At 43.5% G+C, this 17,403-nt stretch overlaps 1 protein-coding gene across 10 annotated transcripts in view; it reads right to left on the bottom strand.

Moving 5' to 3' along the window:
* Positions 1–12,953, bottom strand: part of TANC1 (tetratricopeptide repeat, ankyrin repeat and coiled-coil containing 1) — a 97,587-nt gene extending 84,634 nt beyond the window's left edge. For 3 of the 10 annotated variants that reach the window (XM_035566018.2, XM_050711461.1, XM_035566019.2), the window contains exon 1: positions 12,832–12,938. Coding sequence is in view for 1 of the 10 variants with exons in the window: in XM_050711463.1 (XP_050567420.1) it covers positions 5,332–5,413 (82 nt within the window). In the remaining 9 variants the exon portion in view is untranslated. Of the gene's footprint in view, positions 1–5,331; positions 5,482–6,339; positions 6,528–12,831 lie in introns of those variants that run through there. The other 7 variants (XM_050711463.1, XM_035566027.2, XM_035566028.2 and 4 more) reach the window with 7 other exon arrangements.
* Positions 12,954–17,403: the final 4,450 nt, after the last annotated feature.

Genomic DNA, 17,403 nt, shown 5'->3' with positions numbered 1-17,403 from the left:
TTCCATCCTACCATGTCAAACACTGAAAACGTGACAAAGCCCCTACTTTAATTACGAGAAGGTCAAAACGCTAGGCAAGAAAGAACTCATCGCTTTCCATCTGGCAGAAGAGACACCCTGCACACACTACATCAGCAGAAAATCAGAAGCTTAAAACTAGATGAAAACTAGGTCAGAAACTGCCATTTCAGCTTTAACAGTACACAGAAAATGAAAGGAAGACAAAGGTCTTGGAAGTCACAAGTCCCTTCCAAACCAAATCATTCTATGATTCTAAAAATCACGCTAAAATCTTGACCCAACTCATCCTAGTCCAGTCTTATTTTACAGAACAGCCATATGCTTACTTTATGACAGCACCTTTTCCTCCAGAAAGAACAGAAGAGCATGGAAACAAAACGTGCTTCCAGTTTCTCAGCTGTCCTAGATACTGCCCTAACTTCCAAATGAACATCAACAATCTGCCTATAAAACAACACAGCCATTCACTTCAAACAGCAAAAAGTAAATCCAATGCAGAATGTATCCATCTTACATTATACAGGCTGCAGTTCAAACTTCGAAGGCAAAAATCACCTTCCACACTGCATCAGTTTAAACCCGCCTCCTCCACACTGCTGCAATTCCAGACATTGTTTCATGACCCGCAAAATTGAAGACAGGCTTGATCTAGCAAAGCAGAGATGGGGACAGATCTGTCATGGCTATCTACATCACTTGACTCCAACATTTGAACAGACTGTCTTCTCTGGACTATCCATGCATCATGCAGTTTCCAGTATAGCCATTAGAACAGATGTGGGTTCCCCAATTTCTTAAAAAAGCCTGTAAAGGTTAGCCTTCACAAGTGTATTTAACTTTCTCTCTTCCTATTAAGCTAGAAGTACTATTAAGGCATCACCACAGTCTAGAAAATAAGGTGGGGGAAGCAGCAGAAGAAAGTCTTCATCACCCAAAAATTCTCAGCCCAGTGATGTCCCATTTCACTTCTGCATGGCAATAGATTCCTACCAGCTGATTCAGAAGCACTGCCTGGCATTTGGAGTCATTACACTTTAAAAAACTCACATAGCTGTCTTCTGTAGCTGCAATTGTTTGCAGACAATATCCAACTCTCCTTTGTAGGAGGAAGAAACCAAATTTGATTTAGGTGACAGCAAAATGACGTCATGCCAGTTGAATTCTTATCAAATTTTGGTACAGGACATTCCTTTAAGGCAGTCAGTGCTTCCTCATCAGCTAGTATACACAAGATCTGTCTACTATCATTACCCAGGACAGAACTGGCTTAACTGAAATTCATTTTGGTTAAAGTCATACCATCTCTACTCAGCATCCCCAGGAAGAATGGAGAAGTTCTCCAGTCACTGGGTGCGTAGCCAAGGGCTGCGTTTCCCTCATGTCTATTGAGAAGACTAAAAAGCCCACCCAACAAGGTTTAATACTAATGATTTAACTTTTCTAGGCATATTGAATATCATTAAAATCCATAAACTTAACAAATGAACTACTGCAGCTGATATAGGTGATCAGCCCTCTGCTTGTGTACTGCGGCTTTTACATTACAGCTTGCATATATAGTACTTTGTTTCTCTGTTTCAGCTGTTTTAAACTTCAAGGGGATGAAACAAGTTATGCCATGTAAAGGGAATTAATATCTTCATCAGAAGGAAACACCTGGATAAACCAACAGTGAGGGAGATAAAGCTATTATGCTTCACTTCCAACTTGCTTAATATTTTCAACTCGTCAAATACTGCAGATGAAAAATCCTATAGAAAAAATACCGCATAAGCTTATCAAGCTATGTGCCTGTGTGCGCTACCATGGAGCCTTTTCATATATAAGATGTGTATTTGTAACTCAGAACTTGGAAAGGAGCCACTTCTAAACAGTAACATCTGACTTCCTTTTTCAGTACAAAGAACACCAACCACCAAGCTCATTTATCTTTAAAAAAAAAAAAAAAAATCACAGACCATCTTTTCCAAAATTAGACTTGGCCAAAATAAGCAATGCGTTGAGAATTTCACTGGTAAGCTAAGGCAGTTCTCAAAACAGCACTCTAGATACCTAGACAATAGACACACAGCCCCCCCCCCAAAAAAAAAAGTGACTTCAAAGCAATCTAACTCCACAGGGCTCTTCTGGACACAATTATGATAGCATGTGGTCCAACAAACATGCTAATTCTCATATTCATTTCTTTTGTCTACAAAGCTGCTTATAACCAAATAGCAAAGCAAAACAAGAACAAAGAAATAACATTAAGCACCTGCAGACTGAATGACATGATTCTCCTGCCAGGCTACACATAAACAAGCAGCGTGACTGTCTTCAGTCGCACTTCTAGAAGTGGAGTGTTTTTGTATACCTAAAATGCCACCTGCCACATCTGGTCTGACAGTGGTGCCACTGTTTACATGAAAAAAAAAAAGTCACTGAACTCCAAAGATTTGTAACAGACTCACTGATGAACCCTTTAAAAAAAGGAAGACAAATTCCCTCCAAATGCTACATGAAATTGCTTGATACCAAGCCAAAACAGGCACTGGTGAAAGCTGGCAGTATATGATTAGATGCATGTAGTTAGAGGAAAACATCGTAGGACATCATATGAGAATATATGCTTACTGTCTAGAAATGAAGGCTTCCTCCATCATTTCTTATATCCATTGCAAAGCATATCCACAGCAACAACAGGATAGGGTCCAGCTGAAATACTGCTGAACTGAGTGTGCCGATACCTGCTCCCTGCCAACGGTCACCGCTCCACAGTTCTATTCCTTTCAGAGGCTTCAGCCATGTCAGCTGGCCAGACCACTACAGATGCTGAGATCTCTCAGACGAGGAAAAAAATTGAGGTAGTTTACAAACAGCCCCCTAAGGAACTTGTGCTTTGAAAACAAGACTGAAGCAAATCTACAAGTGGAGGAGATGGCAGCACAACTCCCTTCGGTTTCTCCAAGCAGGTACATCATCGTTTCTCTTATGTGCCAGCCGTTTAACTTTCACATACATACTGAAACCAAAGCTAGGCCTATTCCTGGATTCTCCTACTGATGCATTGCAGAAACAACACCACGCAAGTTACTGATGGCATTAATGAAGTGACATCGGCCACACCTGGGTGAGGCCAGGGGCCAGGCAGCCGTCCTGCTGGTGCAGCTGCCTGCTCTGCAAGCCACATGGCCGCCGCGCTCCCCTGCCTCCTTCCCGGCCCGGAGCCCCACGAAACGCTGTGTGTGAAGTGGGGGACCCTGAGCTGACCTACCCCTGGCCAGCTACTGCAATAAAAGATCCCTTTGATAAACCCAGCAATGGACAAATCACTGCTGTCAGAGTTAGCGTTACACCCAGAATACAGAAAAGGTGGCTTTCTCCTTATCAAAGCTACTTTCCAAGTTTGCAATGAATCCAGTATGTTTGAAATTTAGAAAAAAGCCACGCTAATGTGACAGTAAGATGGTGCTGATGCAACTGAAAGCTTTTTTCTACATTTCAATTCCTTATCATATCTAGTTCCAGATCACCTATATTCTTCATCCACAACACCAGATTATTTTCAGAATTTTTTCTCTGCTTTTTCCTGGAATTTTCATCTTTTCCTTCCTTTCAAAAAGCAAAAATTGCCCCTTTTCTCCTGTTTCATTAATAATTTTCTCCTAACACCACACGTCTGTTTTTATCTTGCACATCTATGTCCAATACAGGTGCACGTTCTGATCTATTTTTTTTCCTCTCCATATCAGCTACCCTCAGAAATTCTGGGACAGCATGTTTTCTGCAACCTGATTGTAAAATATCTGATCTTGAAATGGATGAGAATTTCAACTACTCACTTTTGCCAGAAAACAAATGCAAAGCTCCATCCAAAGTGTGCATACAAAGGACACATTATACACTTCCTGCCTCACAGGACTAAAAATAGTGATTAACATTATCTATTATTAAGTAAATACTTTTGGAGGTTTTAATGTGACTTTTAAAATATATTACTCTTGTTTCACATAGATTTTGATGTTTTCATTAGTATATATAACTTCTAATCGCAGTTACCTGATGTAGAGTGGTATCTGTGCAATGACTTGAAATACACAATGACAAAAGTAATGACGCTCACTAAGACTTCTTTGGGTAGGGTAGAGTCACAGAGTAGCTGAGGCTGGAAGGGACCTCTGGAGGTCATCTGGTCCAGCCCACCTGCTCAAGCAGGGCAAATAATACAAGGAAAACTTAGAAACTGTACTAGAAATGAAATTCAGAAGATTATTACTTTCAGAGACTGCAACTGCCTTAAATGGATCTGTTAACAAACGTGAAAAAAAAAAAGGCAAGACAACTAAGTGACCCAAAGTCCAGGAAATAAACATGAATGCAAGGCTCATAAACATAGCACAATTCCACTAAGATAAAATAAATTAAAACAAAATAAATTAAAATAATAAAAATAAAGAGCCTAAAGCAGTAACGCAGAAGATAAATTCCCAAGTTTGCTACTTTAATATTCTCGAGCCTGCACGGAGACTAGACATTAAGTTACAGAATCCAGGAGATACATGAATCAATATATATCTTAGGCATTTATATATACCGTCTCTTCCCCCCGACTATCTTGGTCTTCAGTATCTTTTAGCACATTACGCTTCGTAACATCCTTCAAGGAGGGTAGCAGTCTTATTTTTGTTTCACTTCAGAGAAGCAAAAAACAGTTTGTTGAAGGTCGTAACAGGTGAGTCTTTACACGATGGCCAAAGAGGGCAGCTGTACATTCCTGCTGCACTGTGCCAGTTCTGTCTGAACACTCAATAACATGATTCAACACACCAACTGGCAGGAAAGGTAACCTTCTTCGTGTTTTCTGAACGGCACTGAGGGGACGGATGAGCCACGGAGATGACATTGGAAAAAGCAGGATCCCACGGCAGGTACAGCAGGAAGGAGAACCACGCCTTTGAATCACAACAAACTGCTAGGTTGGCTCAACTATCTCCTGAAATCTCGCCCACAGGAATGTGGCAAAGCAGAAATATTACCCTCCCTGCTTCCTGTCTCAAATCCTGGGATTCTACCCTTTCTGTCTCTTATGAAATGCAAATCTTCTGTTTTGAATTAATTGGTTATGCTCTTTTATGAGCAACACTCAGACATTCCTCTATATCGCGAACTACAAGGAAACACTCAAACATCCATGTTTTGCCAATTCCTCTTCACTTAAAGCACTTTTTATTTTAATGTATAATGCAGTAGGATTAAGAGCCCTTCTTACAATGTTAAAACGAGTCCTGTTTGAAAACTGAGGAGAAGCAGTATCTACTACAAAGGACTTACATGCTGGATTGAAAGAAGACTGGAGGCTTTCTTGTGAGAGAGTACTCCCTTCACACATGCAGACTGCTGAAACCGCTCGCATGAGCTCACATGAGGTACACGCTTTAGATGTAATTCCTTGTCAGCAGTAAGGCCACAAGAGAGCCCAAACTAGGGACAAAAACACATGTAAAACATCCCAGAGTTTGCTCCAGCAAGAAAAATCAAAGGCTTGTCTATACAAGGTGAAAAGTGCTTCACATTCACACCCTGCCTTATAATGCAATAACTCCCTGGTGCGTACAAGATCGTACATGCTCTTACCAAAAATATGAAATACCTGGCAAGTCCATATAAAGTTTTACAGTTGTCCCATTGCTTTCAGTAATTAAATAGACAAGCACCAGTAAGAGCCTCTAATGCCAATGTCAGAAAGCATTTCCTCCACAGGCAAGTCCCATACTCACCCCCCCCCCCCCCCCCCCCCCCCAAAAAAAAAAAAATAAATCTTCACAACTAGAGTTTAAGTAGTGGAACAATACAAACTTGTATCCTTTAAAAATTAATTATTCGTCACTATCGTAGATCTATGTAATCTTCATAAGTTTGCCAAGAGAGTATATACTGCTCCACCTTGGCCAGTTACTGGGATGGTTGCAAGCATTCCACTTAAATCAAATGAACCAAGTTCACTGATTTACAAAGACAACAGATGCAACAGCGGCAGACTGAAGTTAACAAGAATGCACTTAGCCTGAAACCCTGTGGATAGAAGAGAAACTGGAAAGAAAAAAAATCATTATTTGTCCTGGTAAAAACTAAGACTTGAAGAAAGGAAAAGGACCGTTTAAAGCTCTCCCTCAACCAAGCAAGTCTCTCCAAGGAAAAAAGCATTTGGTTTTCCTATTAGCAGACCTGGTGAAAATAGGAGGAAAATAAAAAACACAGGAAGCATGTCATTTCTAGCAGATTGAGGGATGCTGTTAGATGTCTCAGAGACAGCCAGCAGGTCTCTGTGAAACAACGCACCTGAGGAGAACGCTTTGCCAGCACCAGGAGCTCTCTCGAGAAGCTCCAGACGGGGCTGTGGTTGCACGCACTACGGCAGAGGCTGCAAGAGCCCTGGGAGAACGTGGTACAGGCACAGGAAGAAAAATCCCCTCTAACAAATCTTGTGGCATAATCCTCTGGTGCAGACTTCTACAGCACTTTGAACTCTACAGAACAAAATAACAAAGTCACTTTTGCCCTCCTTTCTGCATTGTCTTTTAGTCATAAAGTGCAGAATTATTGGTCAGGAAAAATAAAACACCACATTATTAATTTTTTTTCCCCCCAAGATTTCAAAAACACGCCTGGTTTCACTGAATGAGTGTAAAGTTATTTTAGGAAGTGTTCCATCACCCGCTGATTGACTTGCCGCAAACTTACAGAAAATACATCTGGTAATGCACCATGGTGGCACAAGCAAGCAATAGCTTAGACACAGAAGAAGTGAAAACCCTACACAAAGCAGCTCTGCCTTCCCAGAGTTTTAAGCATACCCAAGAACTCTGAAATCGGGCACTAGTTCGGTAGTACATCACGATAGTAGGCAGGTACATCATGCCAGGAGGCACAATGTTCCTACTCCATTCCACTTTTGCCAAGTATAATTTAACTGAGGATAAAGGGAAATTTTCCCCTGATGTCTTTTCATTGTTTCTTAAACTTTTCAAAGTAATTCTTTCATGCATACAAAGATTCGAGATCAGTACTTGGAAAGTGCTGAAGATTTTACTTCATCATAGCAAAACTATGTCTATATGTGGCAGTAACATTCCTCCCTCCTGAAACTTTCAGTTTCAGGCAAATATTGTAGAAAAATCCAGAAACTCTGTCCTTACTTAAGCAAAAAAAACTCCCTTTCTGACCTCAATGGGAATCCAGCCCAGTGTAAAATAGACCCTGAAGCACATTAACGATCAACTCAACACAAAGGCATTTCTGGTGTAAACCACAAAAACAGTCCCCTCCAAAATTCACATTAAGATTTTTTTTTTTTTATGTTTTGTGATTCTTGTTCAAAACCAAAAAAAAGAAACAAACCCCCACACGATAACAAAGAAAAGAACCAATCCACACATTAAGCTCTCTAGCAACTTAAATTTCACTTAAGTTTCAGAAGTCACAGGTCATATTCTGCTTCTATTCATTCTTGCTTTCATGTTGTTCAAACCCTAACTTGTTAAAGTTTGGCGAGAAACAGAGATTCAGAGGAAAGGACAGCTGTTAAGAAAGAAATTGATTAGTTTCATTTTAAGTGATTGAAAGAAGAAAGGTAGTCTTTACTCAAATTCTAACATTTTTCCAGACGAAACAAAGCTGGTTTTAAAAAAAGTTTAATCTGGTGTCTCTCTTCCAACAATTAAAACACCACAGCTATTTTAAGTGCAATAGCTCTGAATTTGACTCATAACTACCAGCTTTCGACAAGTCATAGATATTTAATAATTAGTACTTAAATATAATTAAGTACACAGCAGCAAAGTTCCACCAGAAGCTAACACAATACTGAAAGAAGCAAAACCATTCCACACTTCAGTGGAACAGGGCTCCCCACTCCCGCCATGTAGCTGCAGAGTTCACATTTACGCACTAAGGTACACATCAAAAACTTTCTTTGAGGGCGTTTCCTGTGTTGCTAACAAGTTGCAGCTTCTCTCCCGCTGGATCTAGATTTAACCAAGACTATGATCAAGTCTTAAAAAAATAAAAATTAACCTCAACCCATCAACCTCCCCCCTAAAAGAAAACCACACACACAAAAAAGCAACCCTGACCCCCCCAAAAAACCAACCACCCAGACCATACATGCAACCTGGATACAAGGCAGCAGCCATTTCACATACACTTTTGTTTTTAAAACTATTAATTACCAAATATACGAAATACGCAGCAAACAAGCAGCAAACCCTCACCTTTTCATCCTACACGTTTCTGAAATTGCACCTCACATGCTACTAGACACAGATAACACAAGCACTGATAATATTTGCTAATTCTACAAATATACGTAAAAATGAAAGACCTTAACAGAGGAAGTCAGAAGTTCAACTAGAAGCCAAGGCTTCTCAACATGACCAAGAATGCTTTGCTCTCTGCATTAGAAAAATAACCATGGTGGCAGCTAGGATTACGCCAAAGAGACTGCTTAGGAAGTCTTCAGATTTTGTTACAAACGTGCTAATTCTTGAATATCTTAATTAATGATTTGTCTGAACTAGACAGGAGGAACACACAGAAGGGAAGGGGAAGAAACGAAGTTAAGGGTTCAGCATTAAACTCACTGACTTGGGTCACGAACTCACCCACCGCCGTTGTTCCACGGCGCATCCTCCAGCATGGGCACTGCTCGAGCCCCCCCACGTCTGTAACTGTTCCCCCGCCACGCAGGGGGGTACGTGTTGCACGTTCACCTTGCATGCTCTTCTTTGATACATTATTTCTTACAATGCTGGAATGTGATGCATAATTACAAGAAAAAAAAGTAGAATTTGAGCAATACTTGGATCACTAATCAGAGGGCAAGGAAGGCATCACGGGCCAGGTCTGGAGTCTGGGGAGACTTTTCTGAAATACAGAGTAGTGTCAGAAAAAAAATCTAAAACATGAAAATCTGCATCTACTGATAATTCACGAGTCCTAACTTTAAAGCAGGACCATGAATTTAAGGAAGCTGATAAAAAAAAAACAGGGAAAGATTTAAAACATGTGTCTGTAGTTTTGTACCTTCTGTGGCTGGGATATTTAAGATCAGTAAAACTAAAAGCTGCACCTAGATTTCCAATTTCATACACTTCCAGATATAGCTGAATTTGCCAAGGCACTCTAGAGAGTTTCTCAGGATCAGCCATGCTCCCCAAATGATTTTGACCATCTGGACTGCAGAAGTGCCTGGGAAGTATTTCACAAAGCAGTGCTTCGCCAAACGAGTCGCCATGCAAACATTAAAACCCAACCCCTATACCTGTTGACACGTTATTTAGAGAAAAAGTCAAATGTTTAAGTGAAATTTTCAAGTCTCATCTGACCTCTAGATTACATTTAAAAAAAAAAATCAACGAAGAGCAGACCTACTCAGTCACTTGTTGAGCATTGCTACTAACTTCAACAGTGGCAAAATGCTAAAAGGAGCTCTTGTTTTGACCTCAAAGACATTTTAATTTCTGTAAACAGCAATGCAAAGAACTTCAGGATATGGCTGAACCGATCCATGGTTAAGGCCCCGAGAGTTTCTCCAGCTGAGCACACTGCGCAGCCCGAGCAGCCCAGCACGCTGCTCTGCGCACACATCAGTGCTGGCCTCCCACGCAGCAGGACACCAGCAAGGAGATGCTTTGACGCTGGCACCTGGCTGATCTTCAAGGCATCTCACCCAACAGCTGAGCTGAACTTCTGCTTTCAGACCCACACCCCAGCTAAAAAATACTATTCCAGACAGAGAAGAGAAGATAGAAGAAGTGAAATGCTAACTGGGACATGGCACTATCTCAGGAAATAAAACACATATTCCAGCAACTACTCCCAGTCAATTCCTCTCCCTGCGATGGAGAAACACCTCTAACAGAGGCTTTGTGTTACCCAGCCTTCTGCTTCCAGACTCTCACGAATATCACTTAGGTACAGGAGTAGCTCCATACATTATACAGGGAGGCTGAGCACTTAAGCCAAGATATTAAGATATTGCAAAATTTAATACTCTGGTTCCAAAGTGCCTTTATGGCTTAAGGCTACGGCTTAGTGCGCCTCCTATCAGTGAGTGGAGGGGAGGAAACAAAAACAAACAAAGAAAAAACATGACTGAAGAAACAAGACATTAAAAAGTTGAAGTCATTACACTAATGAGAACTACACTGTGTATATTTCAAGATGCAGGCTTGACAAGGATGGATGAAAAAGACGTTTACACAGTTATTCAGCACCTACACAGAACAGAAGCCTGAAATAACTACAAGGCAAACTCTGCAGGAATAGTCTCCTTATGAAGCCAAGAGGAGAACAACAACAAAAAGCAACGGGAAATTTTCACTCCAATAAGGAGATCAGAGGCGCAGTATTTTGCCGAAGCACAACAACGGATGGCAGAAGACCTGCATTCTGGTTCAGACTGTGCAACAGACCCCATACTTCAACCTGTCTCTGTTTTGCACGAGCAGCAAGGTACGTTGTGCTGGCCTCAGGACAGCGGATGGCGAGGCTAAGAACAGAACAGGGAGCATCTCAAGATCTCTACAGTATATTTTATACTTGGATAAGTACCTTTAATCAGGTAAGTGTGCTGACATCCTTATAAAAATATCCTAAATACAACAAATACTAAAGAATTTAATCAGTCATGCTAAATAATTAATTTTAAAGGAGAAGGTAATAAGAGACAGGATAGGAATTTCACACATTAATATTAGGCTGTGCACCAGATATTCTGCATTTATGAACAACTAACCCCTTTACTTACTTCCCTTCAGGACAAGATGAGACTTTATGGCTCCACCAAAACAAACTTTTTTTAAAAGGCACTTTTAAAACTACTGTTAAATACAAAACTAAAAGCACTGCAAAGATCATGCACTGTTTTCGTATTTGCTCTTTTTTTCCCCACTCCATGTGTTAAACTATACCTTACATGTTATTTAAAAGTCAGTTTTATAACAGCACTGCCTCTACAAACATTTTTAAAAATAAGGCCATATGCATTTCTAAGGCCATAAGTTTTTTTCTTTTTCTGTTGCCACAGCTTTGTGGTAAATAAACTCTCCAGGGCCCACGTATAGTTTAGGGAGCTGGAAGCAGCCAAAAGCCATGAACTGACCCATCCTTTTCAAACCATAGCCATACATGAAATCTAAAGCTGGCCTTCCTCTGTCTCTCTACAAAGCATGAAGATCTAGCTTCTGACAGAGCTTGAAATACTAGTATTTAGTGAAAAGAGCATCTCTACAGACAAATCTTAAGTTTAAAGCCATGATTATAAATCTCAATTTGCAGATGTGTTTATGGGTGTCATTACAAACAACCAACAGATCAGGCCGATGTTCGTAGACACAAGAAAGTTTGAAGGCATGTCGATTAATCTTCTATCTTCAAAGAAAGACTTAATCCTGATGACAGTACGAAGTTCAGCTAAAGAAAAACAGAATAATTCTGCTAAGATTGCTTAGCTGTCTTCCAAAGCGTATGCTCAGATCACAAAGTTGCTATGGCATCAGCTTCAGGACTGTGGTTAGACACACAAAACGTCTTTTTCCTACAGACTGTTATGGGAAGCTGAGCAACTTTGGCAATGCGCCAAATATGTTTTGGCTCTACAGCTGATACCATTTATCGCCATTCCGATGGTTAGCTAAGCTCAGAAAGCAAGACGACTAGCACCTTAGAGCGCCCACGTAAACGAAGCTCTAAATACACTGCACTAGCAATTACAAACAGAAATTGTATTCACGCTTCCCTCGTTTACTAGCATTATTTAATGTCACGATACTACTTTCCCATCACTTAAGTGTTGGATCAGAACAAACAGGAGAAGGCTCATTTCTGGCAGCTGCGTATCAAACAACCGCGGGAGGAAGTTCTGTAGGATGCAAGATATCACACTGATTTCCCATCCGTATTTCCTGGTGCTTTTTAATTTCACAGCCATCGAGGTACTTTCTTAAGCCACTGCGATCCGAAACACGAGCTCACGCGGTATTTTTACAAGCCACTAACACGGACCGAGCAATCCTGCGAAACTCCGGGGCAGCGTGGGTGTGCGAGCGCTCAGCGCAGCCCGGCGGGGCGAGGGCAGGCGCGGGGCCGGGGCCGGGGCCGGGGCCGGGGCCCGGTCAGCACCGGGCCGGGCAGGGCCGGGCAGAGCCGCGCCAGCGCGGGCCCTTCGCCTCGGGGCCCGGCCCAGCCGCGCGGCGTCTGCGCCTCCCGGGCGGGCACCGGGCGGGGCTCCGGCACCGCTCCGCGGCCCCACACGGCCCGGCCCGGCCCGGCCCGGCCCGGCGCTCCCGTCCGCGGGACAACCCGGCTGTCAGGCGCGGCCGGCGCCCGCGTCCTTTTCTCGCCCGGGTCCTCCTCACGGCTCGCCGCCGGGAGCAGCAGCCGCACGGCAGCCGCGCTCCCGGGGGGCCGGGCTCCTGCTCCCACCACGGCGCGACAACCCGCCGGCCGGGACGCGGGGCAGGCGGCAGGCAGGCGGGCACACAGGCCGGCCTGCCGGGCTGCTCCCCGGGCCTCGCCCCGCGGGCGCTGCCCCCGGCCCGCCGCGCCTCTCCCTTCCCTGCCCCCACCCCCGCGCGGCGCGGCCCCGGCCCCGGCCCCAGCCCCGGCCCCGCCGCCCGCCTCGGCCCGGCCCCGCCGCGCTCCGCGGCCACAAAGTTTCACTCGCGCCGCCGCCGCCGAGCGCCGCTGGAGGGAGCGGGCGAAGGGCGCTGCTCGCACCCGCTGGCACGGGGGACGGGGGGGGAGAAGGAGAAGGGGGTGACGAGCGCTCACCTCCGCCGCGCGGGCCCCGCTCGCCTCGCCGACGGCTCCCGCGGCTCGGCCCCAGCCGGGCTCCTCCGCGGCCAGCCAGGCGCGGCGGCGGGATGAGCTCACCGCCGGCGGACGGCCGCAGTCCCCGCCCCGCGCACCCCGCGGCCGCCCCTCCACAGGACCGGCTCCGCGGGGCGGGGAGCGCCCGGGGCGGGGCGGCGGGACTCGGCTCGGCTGGGATCGGCACGGCACGGCTCGGCTCGGCTCGGCACGTCCCTCGGCCCGCTCGGCACAGGCCCCGGGGGACGGCCGGGCGCGGCCCGCGGCACGGCCCGCAGCAGAGCTCAGCGGGGCGGGTGCTGGCGGCCCCAGGCCTGGACCGGCCCCGCGGCGGGCCCGAGCGCGCGGGGCCCGCAGGCCCCACGGCCCCGCGCCCCGCCTCACGGCAGCGCCCCCCCGGCGGGCAGCGCACTGGCGGCGGCCGCCAACCCCGACGGCCCCAGGGCCGGGCGCGACGGCTCCGGCCGGCGGGGTGCCGGGACCTCGGAGGCTGCTCGGTTCAGGCGTACGCGTGCTGATGCGCGCAGCCTTTCGAGCGTGTCCCATTCCGTAACCTTTTCCTCATCTTTTTCTTGCAGCGTGCTTGGACGTCAGTGGCCTCAGCTAGGTTAAGGATGTTGAAAACTTGCGAATGCGGCTCGGGTCTGTGGTGCTTCTGCTCTGAATACACGAACCACTTAGGAGCGACCCGTCCCCGGAGAGTGCCTTGTCACGCTCGGGGAACGTGCAGGTTCTAGGTACCTCCTGAGTACTGCGATCACGCTTCAGACAACACGGCCTTGATAAAAAAAAAGGCTGAAACAACACTGAAAATGATTGCATCGTCGCAGACAAGATCTGCAAAGGACAAAAAGATTGGTGGAATGTAATTGATACTGACAAAATTTCTCAGAGGTATCCAAATTACTCGTTAGACTGGGCCGTGCGAGGCATTTAAGACAGGCAGATTCACACTGACGCATTTGGGAACAAGGAACGAGGGCCGTGCCCGCAGTGCAGAAGGCGAGATGCTCTGGCTTGAAAGCAGCACCTTTGAAAGGACTTGGGGCTATAATGGTGATGCAACTCAACAAGAATGGTGCTGCAGCAAAAAAAGTTAATGCATTCTTTGCACATATAAACAAGGGATTAGTGAGCGTATGCAGAGGCAATACCACTTCTGAATACACCCTTGATAAGACAAGCACTCGGATATGGTTTCTGGTTTCTGTGTCGCATTTTTCAAGATACTGAAAAATTGGGGTGCAGAAGAGAACTGAATAAATGAAGGCTGAAGATGATGCAGTTACAGTCCTAAAGCATTCAGTTCTTCGACAATATAACTGGGGAAATTTGATTATGATATATAACTACTGTAATGGAAGAAAACTTGACATTAAAAGCTTATTTAATTTTAACAGACCATAACTCAGGCATTTTCTGGCTTCTGAGATTTGACATTGCAATCTGAGCACTTGTTTTCTGTTTTCTTTTGTTTGTTTTGTTTTGTTTTCTCTTGCATATTTTCATAAGATGATGTGAATCATTCCTACTTGCTTTTTTATTTATTTATTTGAAGCTTACTTTCACGTGGAGATCACTAACAAAAGCATATAGCAACGCTGGCTAAAATAAATACTGAATCCTTTTTATCAAAACCTGTATATATTTGTGTTTTCTCTGTTACAAAATGAGAAATGAACTTGTCCATATTTTTATATAGATAGTAGACCGGTGACATTAATTTCAGGATTTTTTTCATTTAAAAATGAAAGATTCAGTTCTGAAGGTTTTAACCCTAACCCTACTCCTGCTGTGTATTTAGTGAAACCATCAGTAGATGGTGCAACAGTGGCTTAAAACTGGATGCTGCTTCCCTTGTATGCTCCCTACCCTTCTGTTGTCTGCAAAGTATGTGTACATATGTATCAGCTCCTCAACTGCCACTTTTTCAGATCAGCCTATAAGGTAAAAGAGATCTGAGGACCATTTACCTTAATAATAGTGGTTTGAAAACTGCAGCAATAAAACAAATTGTGTTTGATGGAAAAATGCAATTGCTAGGTAATATTCCCAGGTGGAAGGGTGGTGCGGATGGTTGAAAGCAATTTCAGGTGTCTATTTTTAATCTGCCATTGTGTATCCCTCAGAGCGTTTAGTCTGTATAAACAGTTCAACTGTGTTTGACAGTAACTTACTTAAGTAACTGGTACTTAGTAATCTCTTAGTTCCCTGTTGCAGAACTCTACTTGAAAATCTTTATGCTCACTTCATGATTTTCAAAATATGAGATTTAAAATCAAACATCAAATAGATGAGCAGAATATAACTGGTGACAAAGATCTCAGCATTACTCAAAGAATTTGTTAAAACATTATCTGAGTAGCACAATAGTCATTCCAACTTGCTTTTAATGTTGACACTTAAGATTTTTGCAGAAGCAGGGAGGATTTGTCATATCACAAGAGGTAAATTGAAACAGTTCTGTTGGCATAAAATTCTATTTGAAATGAAGTACAGATATTTTTACTTTGGTGTAGCTAACTGAGGTTATTGCTACCTGTGGTAACCCTGACGAGCTGTATCAAAGTAACCACTACAGAGCATTATCTCTAGGTGGTTTTTACATTTAGATAACCATCTCATGTCAATGGTTTTAGAGTTAGGTTTGTTTGTTTGTTTGTTTTAGTAGGCAAAGACACATATAGCAGTGGTGGTCTGAATGCCATCATTATGAGCACAGCAGTTGATAATGTTAGCAGAAACATTCATATGATGTATTTTTCTCTCCCAGTCTTGAATGGCTTGCCTTTTCCATCCCAAACGTCCAATACTCCAGCTGTTCCCTGCATTTGGGCCAAGCTGATTAGCTTCCCTACATATAATTTCTACATCACAGTTTCATATAATTAACAAAAAGATTAATCTTCCTCACATCAAAAAAGGAAAATGTAGGGACAGTATGAAATACATCTATAAATACCAGTAAGGATTTGCTGAGCGAACTACGATTTATCTTCATGTTTAGTTTATCATGAACAACTAAATACGAATTTAACAGCAAAATGACTACTACAGAGTCAGAGTACTGCAGGACATTTTCTATGCTATGCATACATTTCACACAGCATCTTTCAGTGGGTCTCTGAGGGGTACAGAAGAGAATCCATATATGCGTTCAGAAACAAGTTACAGTCTTACACAGAAGAGCATCCTCAAAAGAACATTTGACATGACTGCCTTGTATGGTGTTGGAGGAGCAGAGCAACACGGAGACAAATGCTCTCAGGGGTACAACAGCAGAAAGTCAGTTATCTCACACTTCTTTCATTTTGACTTCAGCAGCTCAGTAGCTGGAGACTTGTCCCAAAACAAGGGCAGAACACTGTGTGCAGCTCAGCCACCATCTTTTCCCTCTTCCTGCAGAGAATCACATTCTCTTCCCTCCATTCTGCATGTGTGATGAGGCCTCTGTCTGGAAAGAGAGGAGTTTTCTCTGTCTCAGAGGAAATGTCTTATCTCTGGCAGCCTTTTATGATTTTGTCTCTGAAATCTGAGACAAAAAAAAAAACAGAGCTATGATGCTGCTGTTGTGAGATCTATTCCTAGTCACGCTCAGTGCTAGCTCGCTCTTCCTCTGTATATGAACTTAGAAGCTTTGAAAGACAGTTTGCTGTTATTTGGAGTTAGGTCCTGCTATTCCACAGGAAAGCTCAGAATCAGGATATTTTTAACTGGGGCTTGATTTTAACACGTCCCTATTTGCCTCATCAGAGCAATACTGTTGCATAAGGATTTTCGCTCCCCAGTACTTTTGGGAACAATTCAGCCCACAGCTGTTTATCTGCCTCTACTGTTCTGCCCTCTGCACCTTCCACTCATTTGTTCAGATGATTTATTTACTCTCAGCCACTGACATTCTTCGGCTCTTCTTTTCTCCTTCCCACAGAGATTATGTCTCTGTGGTGGTTTCTTTCATTCTGCCTTACTTTCAGAAATAGAACTAACTAATACTGGGGAATCTTTTAAGTGAGCGTAACAGCAACTGAGCATTTTTAAAAGTACTCTTCACTGCAGGAAACAACAGCAAAAAGCAATGCAATTTAGCAAAAAAAATGTAGGGTAAAAATTTCAGCACACTTTACGTAGCCTCCTGCTTGAAATTCAAGAAACCACAAGACAAACCCCTACACGTATGAGAACTCTTGCTCACTCAGAATGTCCCATGTAGCCCTCTTTTAACTTCAGCAGTTCTAAAGGCAGTCTTTGAAAATGAATGAGTAGTTACTCATTCCCTGAGCACAAAAATATTCAGATGCTAAAAAGTTAAAAATAATGATTTGAAACATTTAAAGGTCAGAACTATAGATTCCTTTACGTGATTGATACACATGGATTTTTAATTACAGTTCAAGCAGTAAGTCGTGATTTGTCTAGACTGCCTATGGGCTTACTGAGTGTGCCAAAATTAGCTTTTATATAGATAGATATAAAACAGATAAGTGAAAACTTTATACACTTATCTGAAAGAAGAATTTGGATCAATGATTAAGG

Source organism: Cygnus atratus, chromosome 6 (assembly GCF_013377495.2).
Source record: "Cygnus atratus isolate AKBS03 ecotype Queensland, Australia chromosome 6, CAtr_DNAZoo_HiC_assembly, whole genome shotgun sequence".
In the NCBI taxonomy this organism is placed as follows: domain Eukaryota; kingdom Metazoa; phylum Chordata; class Aves; order Anseriformes; family Anatidae; genus Cygnus; species Cygnus atratus.
The sequence above is the reverse complement of the archived record's forward strand: the minus strand, read 5'-3'. Positions and strand labels throughout refer to the sequence as shown.